At 48.1% G+C, this 20093-nt stretch overlaps 1 protein-coding gene across 1 annotated transcript in view; it reads right to left on the bottom strand.

Annotated features, from left to right (window-relative positions):
* XPO7 (exportin 7) overlaps positions 1–20093 on the bottom strand; it is a 486858-nt gene that overhangs the window by 366342 nt on the left and 100423 nt on the right. The window contains exon 5 of the mRNA XM_078665516.1: positions 6436–6601. Coding sequence (XP_078521642.1) covers positions 6436–6601 — 166 coding nt within the window. The remainder of the gene's footprint in view (positions 1–6435; positions 6602–20093) is intronic.

Here is a 20093-nt window from a genome sequence, read left to right as displayed (position 1 = left end):
CTTCTGTCCTCTTTCTTGCCTGATGAGGCATGGTTCAGAGTTGCTCCTAAATACTAAATTTAGGGGTGTTACAGGTAGGTACAGGTCAGGACCAAGAGCTCCCTTCCTTGGGGTGTGTACTCCGCCTATTTAGCCACCCTCCAGTGGGAGGGGAGAATATGGCTCTCTCTACAAGGGGATGGTGAATTTATACGTCACACCACTCTCACCCCACACTGATTTCAGATAGGCTGACATAACATTCGGGTACAGGCCAATCAAACATACACGTTTAAAGGTCAGGGCACTGTCATGGAGATCTGGTTAGCAGGCCTCAGTGCACTCCGAGTTGAAAAACCAGCAGCATTAGTCTAAACATTTGGGGGTGGCCATACAAAGACCGGTATTGCATAATACTGACCCTGACTACAGATACGTGTAACAGAGTATCCACAGTACTTTTCTTGAGAGGCCTTTTGTGGATGCCTGGATGTCATGTCTTGAACTTTTTTGTTTTCTCCTGCACCAAACTAATCGGTGATTGGTATAAAGATAAAACTCAGCCCCACTTAACATAAAACTATTCTCCCCCCCCCTTTTTCGACCCACAGAACTTCAAAAAGAACCGCCACAACTGACGAACTCAGATGCCACATCTCATCGCATTATGCAAGGCTAATACGGTATGTCTTGAGCCTAAAAAGAGTTAACACCAATGTAAATAGCAGACATCCGATTTGGTGTTTCATTCGTTTTTTTTAGGTCTCGTCTGACGTCAGTAGCACATGCGCTGCCCTCGTCATACGAGACTTCTTGGAATCAATATGATTCCAGAAGCCTCGTCCCAGCTCTGCCTTCAGCTTTCATTCATGCGCGTCATTTGGCATCACAAATTATACCTAAAGCAGTGCAATGATTGCACTGAAGGCATGCCAATCATTCCTTGTTGCCACCCTGTCTCCTTTTAGGCACGATTGGATCGTGTACAGGTGGATTTACACTCTTTCCTTTAAAGGACTTGAAGCACTTTTTTTTCTAAATTGCAGCGCCGTCCACACGCTTGTAATGGCCGCTGACAGCCTCTCCTGCTTCAGCCCCCCACCGTCGCAAAATGTGGAATTCTGCTGCATCATCAACGCACCTTATCTCTCTGGTGTTTAGCTTTTTAAAGCCATCTATTCATGCATTAATTTTCACATTATGATGAGTGGACTAGTATATTTCGTGTGAGGTGGGGTTGGAGTACAGAGGTATGTTCGAATGGTCAGAGCCTTTAGAGCCAGAGAACCAGGTCAGCAGAGCTGCTGTAGAGCCAGAGAACCAGTTCAGCAGAGCTGCTGTGGAGCCAGAGAACCAGGTCAGCAGAGTTGCTCTACAGCCAGAGAACCAGGTCAGCAGAGCTGCTTTAGAGGGAGAGAACCAGGTCAGCAGAGCTGCTCTACAGCCAGAGAACCAGGTCAGCAGAGCTGCTTTAGAGGGAGAGAACCAGGTCAACAGAGCTGCTTTAGAGCCTGGTCAGCAGAGCTGCTCTAGCTGACACTGACTGACAGACACTGACTGACACTGACTGACAGACAGACAGACAGACACTGACTGACAGACAGACAGACAGACACTGACTGACAGACAGACACTGACTGACAGACAGACAGACAGACACTGACTGACAGACAGACAGACACTGACTGACAGACACTGACTGACAGACAGACTGACACTGACTGACAGACAGACTAACACTGACTGACAGACAGACTGACACTGACTGACAGACTGACTGACACGAACTGACACTGACTGACAGACAGACAGACAGACACTGACTGACAGACAGACACTGACTGACTGACAGACAGACACTGACTGACAGACAGACAGACAGACACTGACTGACAGACAGACAGACAGAGACACTGACAGACAGACAGACAGAGACACTGACAGACAGACAGAGACACTGACAGACAGACAGACAGAGACACTGACAGACAGACAGACAGACACTGACTGACAGACTGACACTGACTGACAGACAGACTGACACTCACAGACAGACAGACACTGACTGACAGACAGACAGACACTGACTGACAGACAGACTGACACTGACACTGGCTGACTGACACTGGCTGACTGACACTGGCTGACTGACACTGGCTGACTGACACTGGCTGACTGACACTGGCTGACTGACACTGGCTGACTGACACTAACTGACACTGACTGACTGACACTGACTGACACTGACTGACACTGACTGACACTGACACTGACTGACACTGACTGACTGACACTGACTGACTGACACTGACTGACTGACACTGACTGACTGACTGACACTGACTGACTGACACTGACTGACTGACACTGACTGACTGACACTGACTGACTGACACTGACTGACTGACACTGACTGACTGACACTGACTGACTGACACTGACTGACTGACACTGACTGACTGACACTGACAGACTGACACTGACTGACTGACTGACTGACTGACTGACTGACACTGGCTGACTGACACTGGCTGACTGACACTGGCTGACTGACACTGGCTGACTGACACTGACTGACTGACACTGACTGACTGACACTGACTGACTGACACTGACTGACTGACACTGACTGACCGACACTGACTGACCGACACTGACTGACCGACACTGACTGACCGACACTGACTGACCGACACTGACTGACCGACACTGACTGACCGACACTGACTGACCGACACTGACTGACCGACACTGACTGACCGACACTGACTGACCGACACTGACTGACCGACTCGGACTGACCGACTCGGACTGACCGACTCGGACTGACCGACTCGGGCTGACCGACTCGGGCTGACCGACTCAGACTGACCGACTCAGACTGACCGACTCGGACCGACTGACTGACACCGACTGACTGACACCGACTGACTGACACCGACTGACTGACACCGACTGACTGACACCGACTGACTGACACCGACTGACTGACACCGACTGACTGACACTGACTGACACCGATTGACTGACACCGATTGACTGACACCGATTGACTGACACCGATTGACTGACACCGATTGACTGACACTGACTGACAGAGACTGACTGACTGACTGACACTGACTAACATTAGGTCTCACCTTTCATCAAGTTAAAGCCATTTGCTTTGCTATACAATACCATTAGCAAAGCAAATGGTTTTAACTTAATGAAAGGTGAGCTGGGGCCAAGTCAGTGGGCGTCCTCTTCTTCGTAGTTCAGCACAGCTTCTTCGGTCCTCCTTCTTGCCTGATGAGGCATGGTTCAGAGTTGCTCCTAAATACTAAATTTAGGGGTGTTACAGGTAGGTACAGGTCAGGACCAATGGGTCCCTTCCTTGGGGTGGGTACACCCCCTATTTAGCCACCCTCCAGTGGGAGGGGAGGATGTGCCTCTCTCTACAAGGCAATTACCTTGGGGATGGTGAATTTATAAGTCAAACCACTCTCACCCCACACTGATTTCAGATAGGCGGACATAACATTCAGTTACAGGCCAATCAAACATACACATATAAAGGTCAGGGCACTGTCATGGAGATCTGGTTAGCAGGCCTCAGTGCACTCTCAGAGTTGAAAAACCAGCAGCATTAGTCTAAACGTTTGGGGGTGACCATACAAAGACAGGCATTGCATAATACGGACCCTGACTACAGATATGAGTAACAGAGTATCCACAGTTGTTTTCTTGAGAGGCCTTTTGTGGATACCTGGATGTCATGTCTCGAATTATTTTTGTTTTCTCCTGCACCAAACTAATCAGTGATTGGGTTTTCCCACTAATTTATAACATATCAGAGGGTCTTAAACCATTTCATATTTGTGTGATGCACCCAATTTTCCGTTTTTAAAGGCAAAGTTACTTGGATTTGAATTGTCTATTAGCTGAATTCCCTGACTCGAATCAGTGTTGATTATAAATTTGTGCTCGACTATCCACCAGTACCATCTATGACACCCGAGGTAAAGCAGAGTTTTACATAATCTAAAAAACAAACTGGCACGTTACCCAAGAATTCATGAAAACAAGCAGCATGTAATATGATATAGCTCATTGTTTATCTCGGGACAATCGCCAGTAGTAGCAACTGGTCTCCAACTTTTATTTGTACAAACAATAATGCACACTCATCCTCTGAACGAACGGATGGCCAAAAAGATGGTGCCCTAGACTAATACAGAGTAGAATGGACACAGTCATACGGGAGAAGGGGTTTAAAGACAGCACACCAATTGTTGATGCACACAATGCGACTTGCACGTTTAAAAACAGACACTAAAAGGCAGAAGTACGCAGACACAAACCTATAATGATATATGCTGCAAAACGTGTTGTTACACATGCATTTATACAAGTAAAACACGTGGGCTCCAAAAGCACATCTGAGTCTGCCAGACTATTCTCACTCCACTTTGTTCCTACTTTTCCACTGCCAGAGGGCAGATCCAATTCCCATGTGATAATCCTAATAAATCAAAAATCTTTTTCCTGCCTCATTACATGTCCACTCCGCCATCAATTTATCTATCTGAATCTCGTCGTCTGTTTCCATGATTCACTAACGCCTCTGCCCATCATACAGGCACAATTCCAAAATCTTTACTTCCCTTTTTGGGTCCAATTGCTTCTGTTCTAGGCAGTTGCTGAGTTTTACAACTGAGAAAACATACCCTTTTCATTGGAGCAAATGTGTATTGACTCTTTCCTCATGTACATGGCTGCTTTCCACATGTTTGGGTTCCGGAGTAGCATGCTACTCGCCGAAAATTGCTTTGATGCATCATTAGGAGTCCCAAGCGCTATATAAACGCAAACCCTTCCCACTTCTATCCCTCCACTATACCTTTTCAATCCAAATAATAGAGTCACATGCCCACCGCTCAAATTAACTTAATATCTCACTATACTAGATCACCACTACTCCTTTTTGGATTCTGGATTAGCGTGCCACTCGCCGAAAAAGCGATTCAACACCTCAAAAGGGGAAGTAAGCGCTATATAAATGCAATTACAATCATTGAATATTTCACTAATCATGTTCTTTCCATCTATGATACCCTATTGTACAATCAGTTAATAAGGACCAAATTCAATGGCCTCATATACATACTCAGTGGGTTGTGCACGCGACTTAGAGTAGGGGATTTAAATAAAATGCTGCATTAATGCTAGCAGAGAGTGCTAAACATTTCGTCCAATGGTATAACGTGTATAATTAACTTTAGTAATGCTTGTCGAGTAAGCCACCCCGCATTCCCTCAACCCCCTCCTGCGCTCGCTGCCCTCGACTTGGTCTATGCTTCCAGCTCCCAGCGCAAAATGGTCACCAGAATTTATGGTCTCACGCTAGCTGCATCCCCTGTCACAACCAATTGCGCCCGCACTGCCTGGAGCTTAGACCTGGGCACAGACCTCCCCCAGGAGGTCTGGCTGTACTGCTGCACCCAGATTAAACGCCTGTCCCCTAACTATCGTGTGCGGCTCATCCATTTCAAATACTTGCACAGATTATATCGCACACCTGCAACACTGCATAGAATGGGTCTCATCGCTAGTGACGTATGCATGCGGTGCTCCATTCCGGCGGCCGACTTTTGTCACTTGGCCTGGCTGTGGCCTAAGGTTTCTGCTTATTGGCAGGACGTGTGCACTGAGATCACCTCCAGGCCCATAGCTCCCGACCCTCTGGTGTGCCTCCTGGGCTATATGACACAGTTCCCAGTTGCAAGCTCATCGCCATGCTACTGGTTCTTGCCAGGCGCAGGGTGCCCATGCACTGGGGTCAGAGACCGGCACCCAAGATCCGTGCCTGATTGGAGGATTCCGCGCCCTGTCAGGAGCTACTGGGGGAATTTTGGGATCTGATGCCGGCTACCAGCCAAAAGCCAAATATCTGGGCCACCCTCATTTCCTTTCGACAACATCAAGATGCCAGTCTAGTCCATTGCCCAACTCGCCCAACAGAACAGCTTTGCCCGCCACAGACAGTGCGGCTACTCAGCCACAAACGTCATTGTTGTCCCCGCGACACTACGCACTAACTCCCATACACACTTTGGCTCCGTAGGAAGCTCAGCGCGAAGTCTCTTCATGCTATGTTGTGCATTGAGTTGTATCATCATGCCGACGTCTGATGTGTATGTACCGGGCAGTTAAATGTGACAATGCAAGTGCTTCACCGATAGTTTATAACACAACATGTGGTTTAAGCTTTAATAGAGGTTTTCAAAAGCAAAAAAAAAAAACTTTAGTAATGCTGATTCATATTGTGTAAGCACAAAAAATAATGAGCTTGTGGTGAACATTACAGAATTTTAAACATCTCAAATTAGAGCCTGGTTTATAAATCGTGCTGATTACAAAGTGAAGCATACACAGGACTGATGGCACTAAAAAGTGAGGTTTATATTTCATTACCTGATCTCCAGCTGGTGGGGATCTGCACTGTGCACAGGTCATCAGAGGACTCGTCTGTTGAGGTTCCGATGAAATCAAAGTTGAGGCAGTTGTGTGTGAGTTTCAGGAGCTGCATGAGTAGGCCATGCTGGCTCTCATCATTCAGATTTAGGGTCTTACCAGAAGCCTAGAACATCAAGCAGGAGAACATATACATCAAGTAGAAAAAAGATACTTGCACATACCCACTGTAACATTCACATAGCAGCTAAGAAAACAGAATGTGCTAGTAAAAGGCCCTGGTAGTGTCACTTTACCAGCACACTCATGTCACTGGGAAAAAAACACCCTCCAGCCAATGAGGTGAGTGTTCTGAACTCCACTCCCTTTAGAGGGTCCTACACCTCACATTTTTAACATAAGGCTGAAAGGCAATTAGACCAACAGTATACATGGTGAGCTCCTTCCGTGGCAAAATAGGATTGCATGTTAATCTATGAAAGATACTAATGATGGAGAACTGTTAGAGGGAACTTTTTCTTTTCCAGCATGAGATCTTTCATCGATTACCATTCTTCTATCAGATTAGCGAGCAGGAAGGTAAACTTCAGACGCAGCGGATATAGAAAAAGAAGCAGCACCGCCTATCCGGCTACTGAATCTCTTTTCTGGTGTTCAGTTCAAGCAGTAATGCCTTGTGGTGGTGTAGCAGGTCTTCCAAGTGAGAGTCCGGCAGATTTGTGTGGGTGATATGTGGTGGTTAACTTATACCTCACCCCACACTCTGCCTATATGGCTTTTAGGATAAGCAGACATGAAGTTACTACCTCTGTCTGGAACCCCCTCCTTAGCAAAGCCCCTCTAGTAAAAATATATATGAGAGCTTTGACAACGACAGGAGCAGTGACAGTACTAAGTGAAATTGCTTCAGGATACCTGGCGGCATGATCCACTACAACCAGCACATATCTGGGTTTTGAGGTTCTTTGGGGGTCAAGGGGATAAACAATATCAATCCCTACTCTCTCAAAGTGCACCCCAACCACTGGTAGTGGGATTATGGGAGGCTTTGGTTTGCTACATGTTTTGCCACTGGATTAACAGGTAACACAGGAGCTGCAAAACTCCTTTACTTTCTAGAACAAACTGCCCAGTAGAAGTAGGTGACTAACCTACTCAAAGTCTTGGTGTGGCCAAATTGCAGAGATGGGGGAAGTCATGTGCTAATGAGAGCAAGAACCCTCTGTACTGCTGAGGCACTACCAAACTCTTTGTGGCACAAGGTTTGGGGTATATGGTCTCAGTTTTCAGGAGTCCCTCCTCCTAATAGATTTGGTGGGAGCCACCGGCATCTCCCTTTTCCTGGTAGGCAGCTTGGGTTGTGGTGTTTATAGGGGTAAAGGGTGGGAAGTTAATTTCAATGAATTAATATTCAGTTTGCCATTATTTGTTTATTTGAGTATTATGTTAATTGTGCCATAAATGTATTTTTAAAGATATAAAATGTGGGTTTTGTAGAGGTATGGGTGGAGAGTAAATTAATTTTCAAATTATTAAATTGATAATTATGCTAATTGTGTAAATATTTTTTGTTAAAGTATGTGTCTTGTGTTTTGTGGGGGTATATTGTGAACTAAATTAGTTATAATTAATTATTAATATTTAATTATAATTAGTTCGTTGATAAATATTTATATTAATAGTACTTTGTGTTTTAAAGTTAAGTTTAGGTGCAGGTTGTGAGTTTTGTGAGGTTATAAGGTGGGAAGTAACTAAATTAAATGTGTGTAATATTTTTGTTAAATAATTTCTGATTAAAAATATTTATTTGCATGAAAATTATTTTTGTATTTTATGTATATTTGTAGTTATTTGTGATATGTATTTAACATTGTAATATGTTTTTATTTATTTTAATTTTTAATATTGAATATATTTGTAGTTTGCTTTGTGCATATATTTTTTCTTTATTTACTAGGTTTTTGAATTTTTTTTATTTCGTTCAAGATGTGTTTTTTTTTTTTTTTAAATGTTGCTCTGTCTGGAGTGGGAATAATAATAATCCACATTTGTAAAGCGCACAATCACCTGTAAGGGTCTCTAGGCGCTGGGGGCCATCGGGAAGATTAAGCAAGCTATTGCCTGGAGTCACATGGTGCTGGGCTAATCTGCCGCTGGTGCCGGGGATCGAACCGTGATCCCCAGATTCCGGAGTCAGTCGCCCTAGCCGCGGCCCCACACCTCTACCTCCGGCCCAAGAGGCATGCAGTGTTCACCAACTGCAGCCCTAAGCTAGAGGATGAAAACAACTTCTTCCCAAACTGATCCAGGTTCTTGGATTCTCTGTCCGGTGGTGCGTTAGGGAATGCACTTTGGGACGCTGAGGTTGGACTACCAAGCTCTCGGGGAAGGGGTATTGGGAGAGGAAAGAGAGGCCGCCCGGGGCCAGGCGGTGGCGTCGGGCACACATCCTATCGACAGGAGTGTTGCCCTGGACCAGGTGCCCAAAAGGATGAAGAACCTGTTAGGAGATTAGTCCTGACTGCCACAGTAGGTAGCTCAAGGTGTAGAGCCTCAGCCGCCCTACGCAACACCACTGCATAAGATGCTCCCTCCTCCATAGCCAGGGTAGGAGGAGACAACATGCCACAGTCTGGTGAGGTATCCAGACCACTGGCATCCCCCAGGTCCTCTCTCCAGTCCTGATCGTACTCCAGTTGAGCAGTGAGAGGGTCCTCAGGCCCCTCCCACTCCTCCTTACCCTCCTCTGGCTGCCAAACTGGCTGAAAATGGCCAGGGTGGAATGCAGGCACAAAAGTACCAATCGGAGCCGGATCCGACGTCGGTCGACGCCGATCTGGCTCCGTATCCACATCGGGTGGAAGCGGGGGTCGACGCCAGCTGGAGATCCAGCCGGCGCCGGCTGCGGACGTGGTGCTAGTGGAATCGGCGCCGGTGTTACGAGGTCGACCAGCGCCGATCCGGTTACAGGTCTGGATCCAAGGGGGCTCTGCAGAGCCGCTACCAGAGTTGCCGGCTTCGAAGGCTTAGGTCCCCCAGCCGAGTCCGCGGGCCCTAGGCGCACCGGTGGAGTCGGGCTGCCCAAAGATGGCATGCTTCGCTTCATAGAACTGACGAAGCTGGGCAGGGGTTGCTCCCGGGAAGGCCGGAGTCGACCCTGAAGGTTCCGCACGCGGAGTAGCGGGAGGGGCACCATCCGCACCCTTCACCGCGTTAACAGACGGACGAGGGAAAGTCGAAGAGAGACAATGCTTCTTCAACTTCTCCTTGTGCTTCGACTTACATAACTCCAAGTGCGAAGACTTAGATGAGGATTGATGATGGCTCCGCGATCGGTCCCTCGACCTCCCACGCGACCGGGACCTTGAACGACGCGGAGCCGACTGCCGGGCCTCGAGTAGCTTTCGGGACCACTCCCGCAAGGACTTCAGGGCCCTGGTTCGGCAGTTGGAGTATGACTTGGGGTCGTGGTCGCGCTCCAGGCAGTAGAGGCACACGCGGTGCGGATCAGTCACAGACATCAGTCGAGACCAGGAACCACAGGCCTTGAAACCAGGCATCCCTTGTGCACCAGAAGTCGATGTAGGACTTGAAAAGAAGTCGACAAAAGTCGCAAAAAGTCCGTCAAAAAGTGACTGGGGTACTGCTCTCTCAGGATCTGCGCTTGTTGGCGCGGAAGAACAAAAGAACTGACGTCAGTGCACAAGGGCGGCGTCTAAGTAACTTCCGCGACGCCATCCCGGCGACCAAGACGCTGACGACGGACACGGAGTCGAGCGATGCCACCTAACGCGTAGGGGTACTACTAACGAAAAACTTTTTGGACCCAGTCTGACGCCTGGGGGTAATTCTAAGGTAAAGAATCTGTAACTGTTTCTTTCAGATAGTGATGTACTGACTTCCCATTCATTTCTATGACTTGAGCCACGATCCCCATAGAGTCCAATTTTTTCACTTCATCATTTGTATCTGCTCCTGTTGACACAGGACCGCATATGGAAGGCAAAATCGATTGGGCGTCAAATGTGAATGCTGTGGTGTCATTTGCGATAGCGGAAGAGGTTGTTTGAGACACTTAGGTACAGATTCTTGAGGTGACATAGGAGGAGTGCTCCCATAATGTGTCATCTGCTGCAGATCTTCCACCATATCCACTGGTACCTGTAGCATTGAAGGTTTGAAGTATTCAACCAAGTCTTGTTAACCTTGATGCCTATGTGAATCATGATGTCCATCCTGGAGTGGATTGATGTATCAGTGATCTATATCCTCAAAGGACTGATATCTGTGATAGGCTAGATACAGTCCGTAAAGATCCTTAGTAGATTGCATCAGGCACTGTTGTTGGTAGTCGGCTTCCTGTCTTGAGGTCCTTTGATCCTTCTGCTCATCATCCAAATCCTGACACTTCACATGTGAGTTAAGCTGAATGATGGCACTAATTAACAACATGCATCTAATTCTTCCTCTTCTTGGAAATCTAGCAGTTTTTGAGGAGTTTGTAGCAAAACTTTGCTGAGTGGTGTATGTTCATTGAAAGTGTCGACTTAGAGGTTGCAGGTATATTGCATTACAAAAGGGGGTGGTGATGGACGGAGCATCTGAACCAATCAAACACTCACACCCAGTCCCCCTTTTGTACCGCTTTGGCCGCCATAAGTGTGGCAGGGTATGCTCAGACGTGAGTCCCTTGCTCACTTTGCCACTGGATTCAAGCAAGCCGGGCTGAAGACTGCTAGAATGCCAGAAACCGGTCCTCGGAAGCTTGTTTCCGGTCCAGAGAAGGCATGGCTTGGCAGTTTGGGCTGGACTGTTCCCATGAGGCACAGGGTCAGACTGATTTGCATATAGCCATGTCTGAACTGGGGTGGCAGAATGGGCTAAAGAACGGTGATGGATCAAACCCAGGTCTTTTGACTGGGTGTGAGTGTTTGACTGGTTCAGATGCTCCGTCCATCACCACCCCCTTTTGTACCGCTTTGGCCGCCATAAGTGTGGCAGGGTATGCTCAGACGTGAGTCCCTTGCTCACTTTGCCACTTGATTCAAGCAAGCCGGGCTGAAGACGGCTGGAATGCCAGAAACCGCTCCTCGGAAGCTTGTTTCCGGTCCAGAGAAGGCATGGCTTGGCAGTTCGGGCTGGACTGTTCCCATGAGGCACAGGGTCAGACTGATTTGCATATAGCCATGTCTGAACTGGGGTGGCAGAGTGGGCTAAAGAACGGTGATGGATCAAACCCAGATCTTTTGACTGGGTGTGAGTATTTGATTGGTTCAGATGCTCCGTCCATCACCACCCCCTTTTGTACCGCTTTGGCCGCCATAAGTGTGGCAGGGTATGCTCAGACGTGAGTCCCTTTCTCACTTTGCCACTGGATTCAAGCAAGCCGGGCTGAAGACGGCTGGAATGCCAGAAACCGGTCCTCGGAAGGTTGTTTCCGGTCCAGAGAAGGCATGGCTTGGCAGTTCGGGCTGGACTGTTCCCATGAGGCACAGGGTCAGATTGATTTGCATATAGCCATGTCTGAACTAGGGTGGCAGAGTGGGCTAAAGAACGGTGATGGATCAAACCCAGATCTTTTGACTGGGTGTGAGTGTTTGATTGGTTCAGATGCTCCGTCCATCACCACCCCCTTTTGTACCGCTTTGGCCACCATAAGTGTGGCAGGGTATGCTCAGACGTGAGTCCCTTGCTCACTTTGCCACTGGATTCAAGCAAGCCGGGCTGAAGACGGCTGGAATGCCAGAAACCGGTCCTCGGAAGCTTGTTTCCGGTCCAGAGAAGGCATGGCTTGGCAGTTTGGGCAGGACTGTTCCCATGAGGCACAGGGTCAGACTGATTTGCATAAAGCCATGTGTGAACTGGGGTGGCAGAGTGGGCTAAAGAACGGTGATGGATCAAACCCAGATCTTTTGACTGGGTGTGAGTGTTTGATTGGTTCAGATGCTCAGTTCATCACCACCCCCTTTTGTACCGCTTTGGCCGCCATAAGTGTGGCAGGGTATGCTCAGACGTGAGTCCCTTGCTCACTTTGCCACTGGATTCAAGCAAGCCGGGCTGAAGACGGCTGGAATGCCAGAAACCGGACCTCGGAAGCTTGTTTCCGGTCCAGAGAAGGCATGGCTTGGCAGTTCGGGCTGGACTGTTCCCATGAGGCACAGGGTCAGACTGATTTGCATATAGCCATGTCTGAACTGGGGTGGCAGAGTGGGCTAAAGAACGGTGATGGATCACACCCAGATCTTTTGACTGGGTGTGAGTGTTTGATTGGTTCAGATGCTCCATCCATCACCACCCCCTTTTGTACCGCAGGTATATTGCATGCCATTGAAGCGGAAGTCATCGAGGAATGATTCATCATTATGTTTGTAAACAAGACAGTTATTTGCATAAAAATAGCAGCAGATGCCACTAATTGAATGTGGACAGTATAAGCTCCTGTTTGGTGAGGGTCATCACTTCTGGAGATGGAATACAAGGGCTGATAGACTTCTTTAGTGCCTTCTTATGTACCATGAGAATCGGACCGTATGTCTAACATGAAATTAAACTTGAAGTGGTTTCTCAGAATCCTGATTGTTTGCCTTTTTGATAGGAGTGCTTTTAACCGATGCACTCCCACTTAAATGAGTTTCCCGGTGGTTTAGCATTTTAGAAGAAAAGACCCTGTATATTTTAACATCCTTGGATTTCTGGCCAGGGCACAGGCAGTAAATACATCATTTAGGAGGGTTATCCTTGTACACCCTAAGCTCACTACATGGGTCACAGACATTGAAAAGGCCCTTTATGGTAGACTCCGACACGCTAATGCTAAGAAGAACCCTCAATACAAAATCAGCAGGCCTTCTATGTGACAGAGGATTAATATAGGTGACTATCGCGCATGCATGACAAGGAGTACACTTACAGTGCATTCATATCAAAACAATGACATTTACTATTACTACATGGACCATAATTACGCATTTATGTCACATAATTTATCATTTATATTACTCACACCGGTTGGACAGCCCTATCCCTTGGCCCAAGATTTACTCCATGTGCAAATCACTGTCCATTCTTGACTAATCCAATGGACGCGACTTGACGCTCGCGCTACACCTCTGTCTTCATAAAAGCCTCTCAACCCAGGGATGCATTCCACGAATAATTCACTGCAAGCACTTGACTAACCCAATGGACGCAGCTTGACGCTCGCACAATACCACCGTTTTCACATTAACCTCTCGACCCATTGATCTTTCTCCCTCTGGACCCACTTTTTCAAGGGGCTCCCTTCCATCAGCTGTACACCAATTGGATCTCTACAGCCCTCCGCTCGAGACAACTTCTCTCGCCCCCTCCACGATCCATTCGTTCCCACACTGTTTTTTTAACTACTTGTAACCTGGTCCTGATGATGGCCTAACATTGCATACAGGCCGAAACGCTGTCACCTTTTGCAGCGAAATTACAGTGCCTTTCTCGTGATTGCCCATTTAAATTACCCTGTATTCTTTTCTTTCATTATATGGGCAATACTACGAATACACTTTGTTTGCGCCCGTTGTCCGCTGTACATACTTTCCTCACATGTCACTTGCGCCGTTCACCATTTCACGAGCACTTGCGCACATTATACAGACCCTCCAGCATTTCCCAATTTTGCGATTCCCGAATAAAAAAATCGCAAAATCAGCGGACTAGCGCGATGGCCGCTATATTTTCAATTATTGCAGCGATATTTACGAACAAGTGTCAGCAAAACAAACAATGCTCTTTCATTGCCTGTGGGCGCACAAGTCACTCACTACGTGCCGTCGTCCAATACCTTCTTCCTCCTGACCAAGATCCAAGCCTTTAGCTATCCTGAGTTCATGCAATACAGGTCTCAGGGAGTGGCGTGCTTTCTCCTTCATCTCCGGGAATGTGCTTTTCTCTGTAGGTAGTACTGTATAGTGAACAGTTTTAAAAATGGTAAACACGCGAAGTAATGAATATGCTACTTACCAGTATGCATCTGTTCTTGGCATGTAGGGCTGCTAACATTCATATCTTTTGCATTAGATCGCCGCCTAGTGTTGGGTCCGGATGATCGCACATTGTTGTCCTGGAAGAGTCTTCGAAGTATCCTGAGATAGGTGGCTCCTCCCCTGGACTACAGTGCGCATGGGCATCGGCTCCATCCCCAGATTGTTTTTAGCCATTGTGGCAGAGATGGAGTGTAAAGTGTAAAGGATGTCCATGCTAATGATTGAATACAAGAGTATGTCTGCAGCTGCGACAGGCACCGGAGAGGAGGGTGGGCGATATGAATGTTAGCAGCCCTACATGCCAAGAACAGATGCATACTGGTAAGTAGCATATTCAGTTCGAGGCATGTGGGCTGCTAAATTCATATCTTTTGCATAGAATATATAGCAGTCCCTCCATTAGCGGCGGTTGCCTGTGCCACCTGCAGAAACCTGAAAAAGTGTTTTGAGAACAGCCTGTCCTACAGCTGCTTGCTGCTTGGAATGTACATCAACACAGTAGTGTTTTGTAAAGGTATGTGGAGTAACCCACGTGGCTGCTCTGCAAATGTCTTCTAAAGGAATGTTCCCCAGGAAAGCCATAGATGCCCCCAATTTGCGTGTGGAGTGCGCCCTTGGGGGTATTGTCAAGGTACGTTTTGCCTTTTGATAACATATTTGGATGCACTTAACAATCCACCTGGCTATTCCTGCTTTGGAAATAGGGTTGCCCTTGTGCTGTGGCGAGAAGGCAACAAAAAGCTGTTTTGTTTTCCTAAAGTGTTGTGTCCTGTCAATGTAGTACATTAACGCCCTCCTGACATCCAAAGTATGAAGCATTCTTTCTGCCACCGTTTGTGGGTTTTGGAAGAATGCCGGCAAGTCAATAGTTTGGTTGAGATGAAACTGTGACACCACCTTCGGAAGGAATTTGGGGTTAGTATGTAGTACCACCCTATTTGGATGAATCTGAATGAATGGCTCTTGGATTGTGAGCGCCTGTAGCTCACTAACACGCCTCAGTGACGTAATAGCTATTAGGAAAGCTACTTTCCACGTTAGGAACTGGAGTTCACACGAGTGTAGTGGCTCAAAAGGTGGTCCCATCAGTCTGGTGAGGACCACATTGAGGTTCCACACCGGAGCTGGCGGTGTTCTTGGGGGAATGACTCGTTTCAGGCCTTCAAGGAAAGCTTTAATGGCAGGCACCCTGAAGACAGAAAGATGCTGCCTATTCTGAAGATAAGCTGCTATGGCGGATAGATGTATCCGAATAGAAGTGTACGCTAGATTGCACTTGTAAAGATGTAACAGATAGCAAATGATGTTAGGGATAGATGCATCTAGCGGGTTGATGTCATTGGCTGTACAGTAAATGACAAAACGCTTCCATTTTGCAGCATAGCATGCTCTGGTAGTTGGCTTTCTTGCCTCCTTGATGATGTCCATGCATTCTGGAGGTAGGTGAAGGTATCCAAACTCTAGGACTTCAGGAGCCAGATCGCCAGGTTGAGCTGTTGCGGATCTGGATGCTGAATGTCTCCATGGTTCTGCGTCAAAAGTCTGGGCGTGAGGCGCAGCCTTTGATGCGGCACCACCGAGAGTTCGAGGAACGTGGTGTACCATGCTTGGCGCGCCCACGTTGGAGCAACCAGGATGAGAGTCATCGAGTGCTGCCTTAGCTTTCTTGCCACCAGCGGTATCAGAGGGGCTGGCGGAAAAGCGTACGCAAATCTGCCTGACCAGTTCATCCATATCGCATTCCCCTGCGACTGTGGGTGAGGGAACCTGGCGGCAAAGTGTTGGCATTTTGCGTTTTCGTTTGTGGCAAACAGGTCTATCTCCGGATGACCCCACTGCTGGAAGTACGGGTGGAGTACAGATGGGTGTAACTCCCACTCGTGCATTTGATGGCTGTATTTGCTGAGCATATCCGCCATCTGATTGTCCTTGCCCGGGAGGTGTTCTGCCATGAGGAAAATGTTCCTCTGAATGGCCCACTTCCACATGCCCTGAGCCAGATGAGACAGCTGTGGCGAGTGGGTGCCCCCCTGCTTTTGAATGTAGTACATCGCGGTCATGTTGTCCGTCCGGACTAACACTACCTTGTTGCACAGATGTACAATGAAGGACTTGAGCGCCATGAAGATTGCCATCAGTTCCAGATAGTTGATGTGCATCTTCTGTTGCTGCGTCGTCCATAGTCCCTGCACCGTGTAAGTGAGCAGATGAGCTCCCCATCCCTGGAGAGATGCGTCCGTTGTCAGGATAATGAATATGCTACTTACCAGTATGCATCTGTTCTTGGCATGTAGGGCTGCTAACATTCATATCTTAGCATTAGATCGCCGCCTAGTGTTGGGTCCGGATGATCGCACATTGTTGTCCTGGAAGAGTCTTCGAAGTATCCTGAGATAGGTGGCTCCTCCCCTGGACTACAGTGCGCATGGGCATCGGCTCCATCCCCAGATTGTTTTTCGCCATTGTGGCAGAAAATGGAGTGAAAAGTGTAAAGGATGTCCATGCTAATGAATAAATACAATAGTATATCTGCAGCTGCGACAGGCACCGGGGAGGAGGGCGGGCGATATGAATGTTAGCAGCCCTACATGCCAAGAACAGATGCATACTGGTAAGTAGCATATTCAGTTCGAGGCATGTGGGCTGCTAAATTCATATCTTAGCATAGAATACATAGCAGTCCCTCCATCAGCGGCGGTTGCCCGTGCCAGCTGCAGAAACCTGAAAAAGTGTTTTGAGAACAGCCTGTCCTACAGCAGCTTGCTGCTTGGAATGCACATCAACACAGTAGTGTTTTGTAAAGGTATGTGGTGTAACCCACGTAGCTGCTCTGCAAATATCCTCTAAAGGAATGTTCCCTAGGAAAGCCATGGATGCCCCCATTTTGCGTGTGGAGTGCGCCCTTGGGGGTATTGTTAAAGTACGCTTGGCCTTTTGATAACATATCTGGATGCACTTAACAATCCATCTGGCTATTCCCGCTTTGGAAATAGGGTTGCCTTTGTGTTGTGGTGCGAAGGCAACAAAAAGTTGTTTTGTTTTTCTAAAGGGTTGTGTCCTGTCTATGTAGTACATCAACGCCCTCCATACATCTAAGGTATGGAGCATTCTTTCCGCCACCGTTTGTGGGTTTTGAAAGAATGCCGGTAAGTCAATAGTTTGGTTGAGATGAAACTGTGACACCACCTTCGGAAGGAATTTGGGGTTAGTGCGTAGCACTACCCTATTTGGATGAATTTGAATGAATGGCTCTTGGATTGTGAGCGCTTGCAGCTCACTAACACGCCTCAGAGATGTAATAGCTATTAGGAAAGCTACTTTCCACGTAAGGAACTGGAGTTCACACGAGTGCAGTGGCTCAAATGGTGGTCCCATCAGTCTGGTGAGAACGACATTGAGGTTCCACACCGGAGCTGGCGGTGTTCTTGGGGGAATGACTCGTTTCAGACCTTCAAGGAAAGCTTTAATGGCAGGCACTCTGAAGACAGAGAGATGCTGCCTGTTTTGAAGATAAGCCGCTATGGCGGATAGATGTATCCGAATGGAAGTGTACGCTAGATTGCATTTGTAAAGATGCAACAGATAGCAAATGATGTTAGGGATAGATGCATCTAGCGGGTTGATGTCATTGGCTGTACAGTAAATGACAAAACGCTTCCATTTTGCAGCATAGCATGCCCTGGTAGTTGGTTTCCTTGCCTCCTTGATGATGTTCATGCATTCCGGAGGTAGGTTAAGGTATCCAAACTCTAGGACTTCAGGAGCCAGATCGCCAGGTTGAGCTGTTGCGGATCTGGATGCTGAATTTCTCCATGGTTCTGCGTCAAAAGACTGGGCGTGAGGCGCAGTCTTTGATGCGGCACCACTGAGAGTTCGAGGAACGTGGTGTACCAAGCCTGGCGCGCCCACGTTGGAGCAACTAGGATGAGAGTCATCGCGTGCTGCCTTAGCTTTCTTGCGACCAGCGGTATTAGAGGGGCTGGCGGAAAAGCGTACGCAAATTTGCCTGACCAGTTCATCCATATCGCATTCCCCTGCGACTGTGGGTGAGGGAACCTGGCGGCAAAGTGTCGGCATTTTGCGTTTTCTTTTGTGGCAAACAGGTCTATCTCCGGATTACCCCACTGCTGGAAGTACGGGTGGAGGACAGATGGGTGTATCTCCCACTCGTGCATTTGATGGCTGTACCTGCTGAGCAGATCCGCCATCTGATTGTCCTTTCCTGGGAGGTGTTCTGCCATGAGGAAAATGTTCCTCTGAATGGCCCACTTCCACATGCTCTGAGCCAGATGAGACAGCTGTGGCGAGTGGGTGCCTCCCTGCTTTTGAATGTAGTACATCGCAGTCATGTTGTCCGTCCGGACTAACACTACTTTGTTGCACAGATGTACGATGAAGGACTTGATCGCCATGAAGATTGCCATCAGTTCCAGATAGTTGATGTGCATCTTCTGTTGCTGCGTCGTCCATAGTCCCTGCACTGTGTAAGTGAGCAGATGAGCTCCCCATCCCTGGAGAGATGCGTCCGTTGTCAGGATAATCTGCGGCACTGGCTCTTGGAACAGTCGGCCCTTGCAAAGGTTGTGTGGAGTCCACCAATGCAGAGAGTCGTATGCCCGACTGGTAACCAACAATAGGTCTGTCAATTGCCCCTGAGCCTGTGTCCACTGATTCGCTAAGCACTCCTGGAGCGGGCGCATATGTAACCGTGCGTGAGGGACTATGAAGATGCAGGAGGCCATCATGCCTATCAACTGCATGAACACTCTCGCTGGAAGCGAGTGTTGTGGTCTGAACTTCTGGATTAGAGACTGCATGCTGTCTATCCTGACTTGGTTTGGCTGAGCCATGGCCGTCAGGGTATTGATCGTCGCACCTAGGAACTGCCGGACATGTGCCGGCTGTAGATGCGACTTTGGGTAGTTCAGCGAGAAACCTAGATTGTGAAGGAGGTGAATGGTAGTCGACATGTCCGCGGCGCACTGCTGTTCCGACTTGGCTTGAACGAGCCAGTCGTCTAGGTAGGGGTAGACATGGATGTTCTGCCTCCTGAGGTGCGCTGCTACTGTCGCCAGACACTTGGTAAACACCCTTGGGGCTGTGGTGACTCCGAAGGGTAGGACCTTGAACTGGTAATGCTTGCCTTGAATAGTGAACCTGAGGTATTTCCTGTGGGACGGGTGTAGTGGAATGTGGAAATAAGCATCCTTGAGATCTAAGGTTGCTAAGAAGTCCCCTTGGTTTAGCAAGGGAAGAATCTGTTGCAGTGTAAGCATATGGAAGTGTTCTGATAGTATGTACAGGTTGAGGGGACGTAGATCTAGAATGGGTCTGAGAGATCCGTCCTTCTTTGGAATAAGGAAGTACAGGGAATATACCCCTGTGCATTCCTCTCCCACCGGCACGAGCTCGATTGCGCCTTTTTGCAGCATCACCACTACTTCCTGCTGCAATAAGTGCAAGTGCTCTGCGGACATAGGCCTTTGCGGGATGTTGGGTGGAGTGGATTTCAACTCTAGGCAATAACCATACTGGACTAGTTGTCGCACCCACCTGTCTGTGGTGATGTTTCTCCAGACGGGCAGGAACTGCTGCAGTCTCCCCCCGACAGGTGTTAAGTGGTCGGGGGGCAGCGACAGA

Source organism: Lissotriton helveticus, chromosome 11 (genome assembly GCF_964261635.1).
Source record: "Lissotriton helveticus chromosome 11, aLisHel1.1, whole genome shotgun sequence".
In the NCBI taxonomy this organism is placed as follows: domain Eukaryota; kingdom Metazoa; phylum Chordata; class Amphibia; order Caudata; family Salamandridae; genus Lissotriton; species Lissotriton helveticus.
The sequence above is the reverse complement of the archived record's forward strand: the minus strand, read 5'-3'. Positions and strand labels throughout refer to the sequence as shown.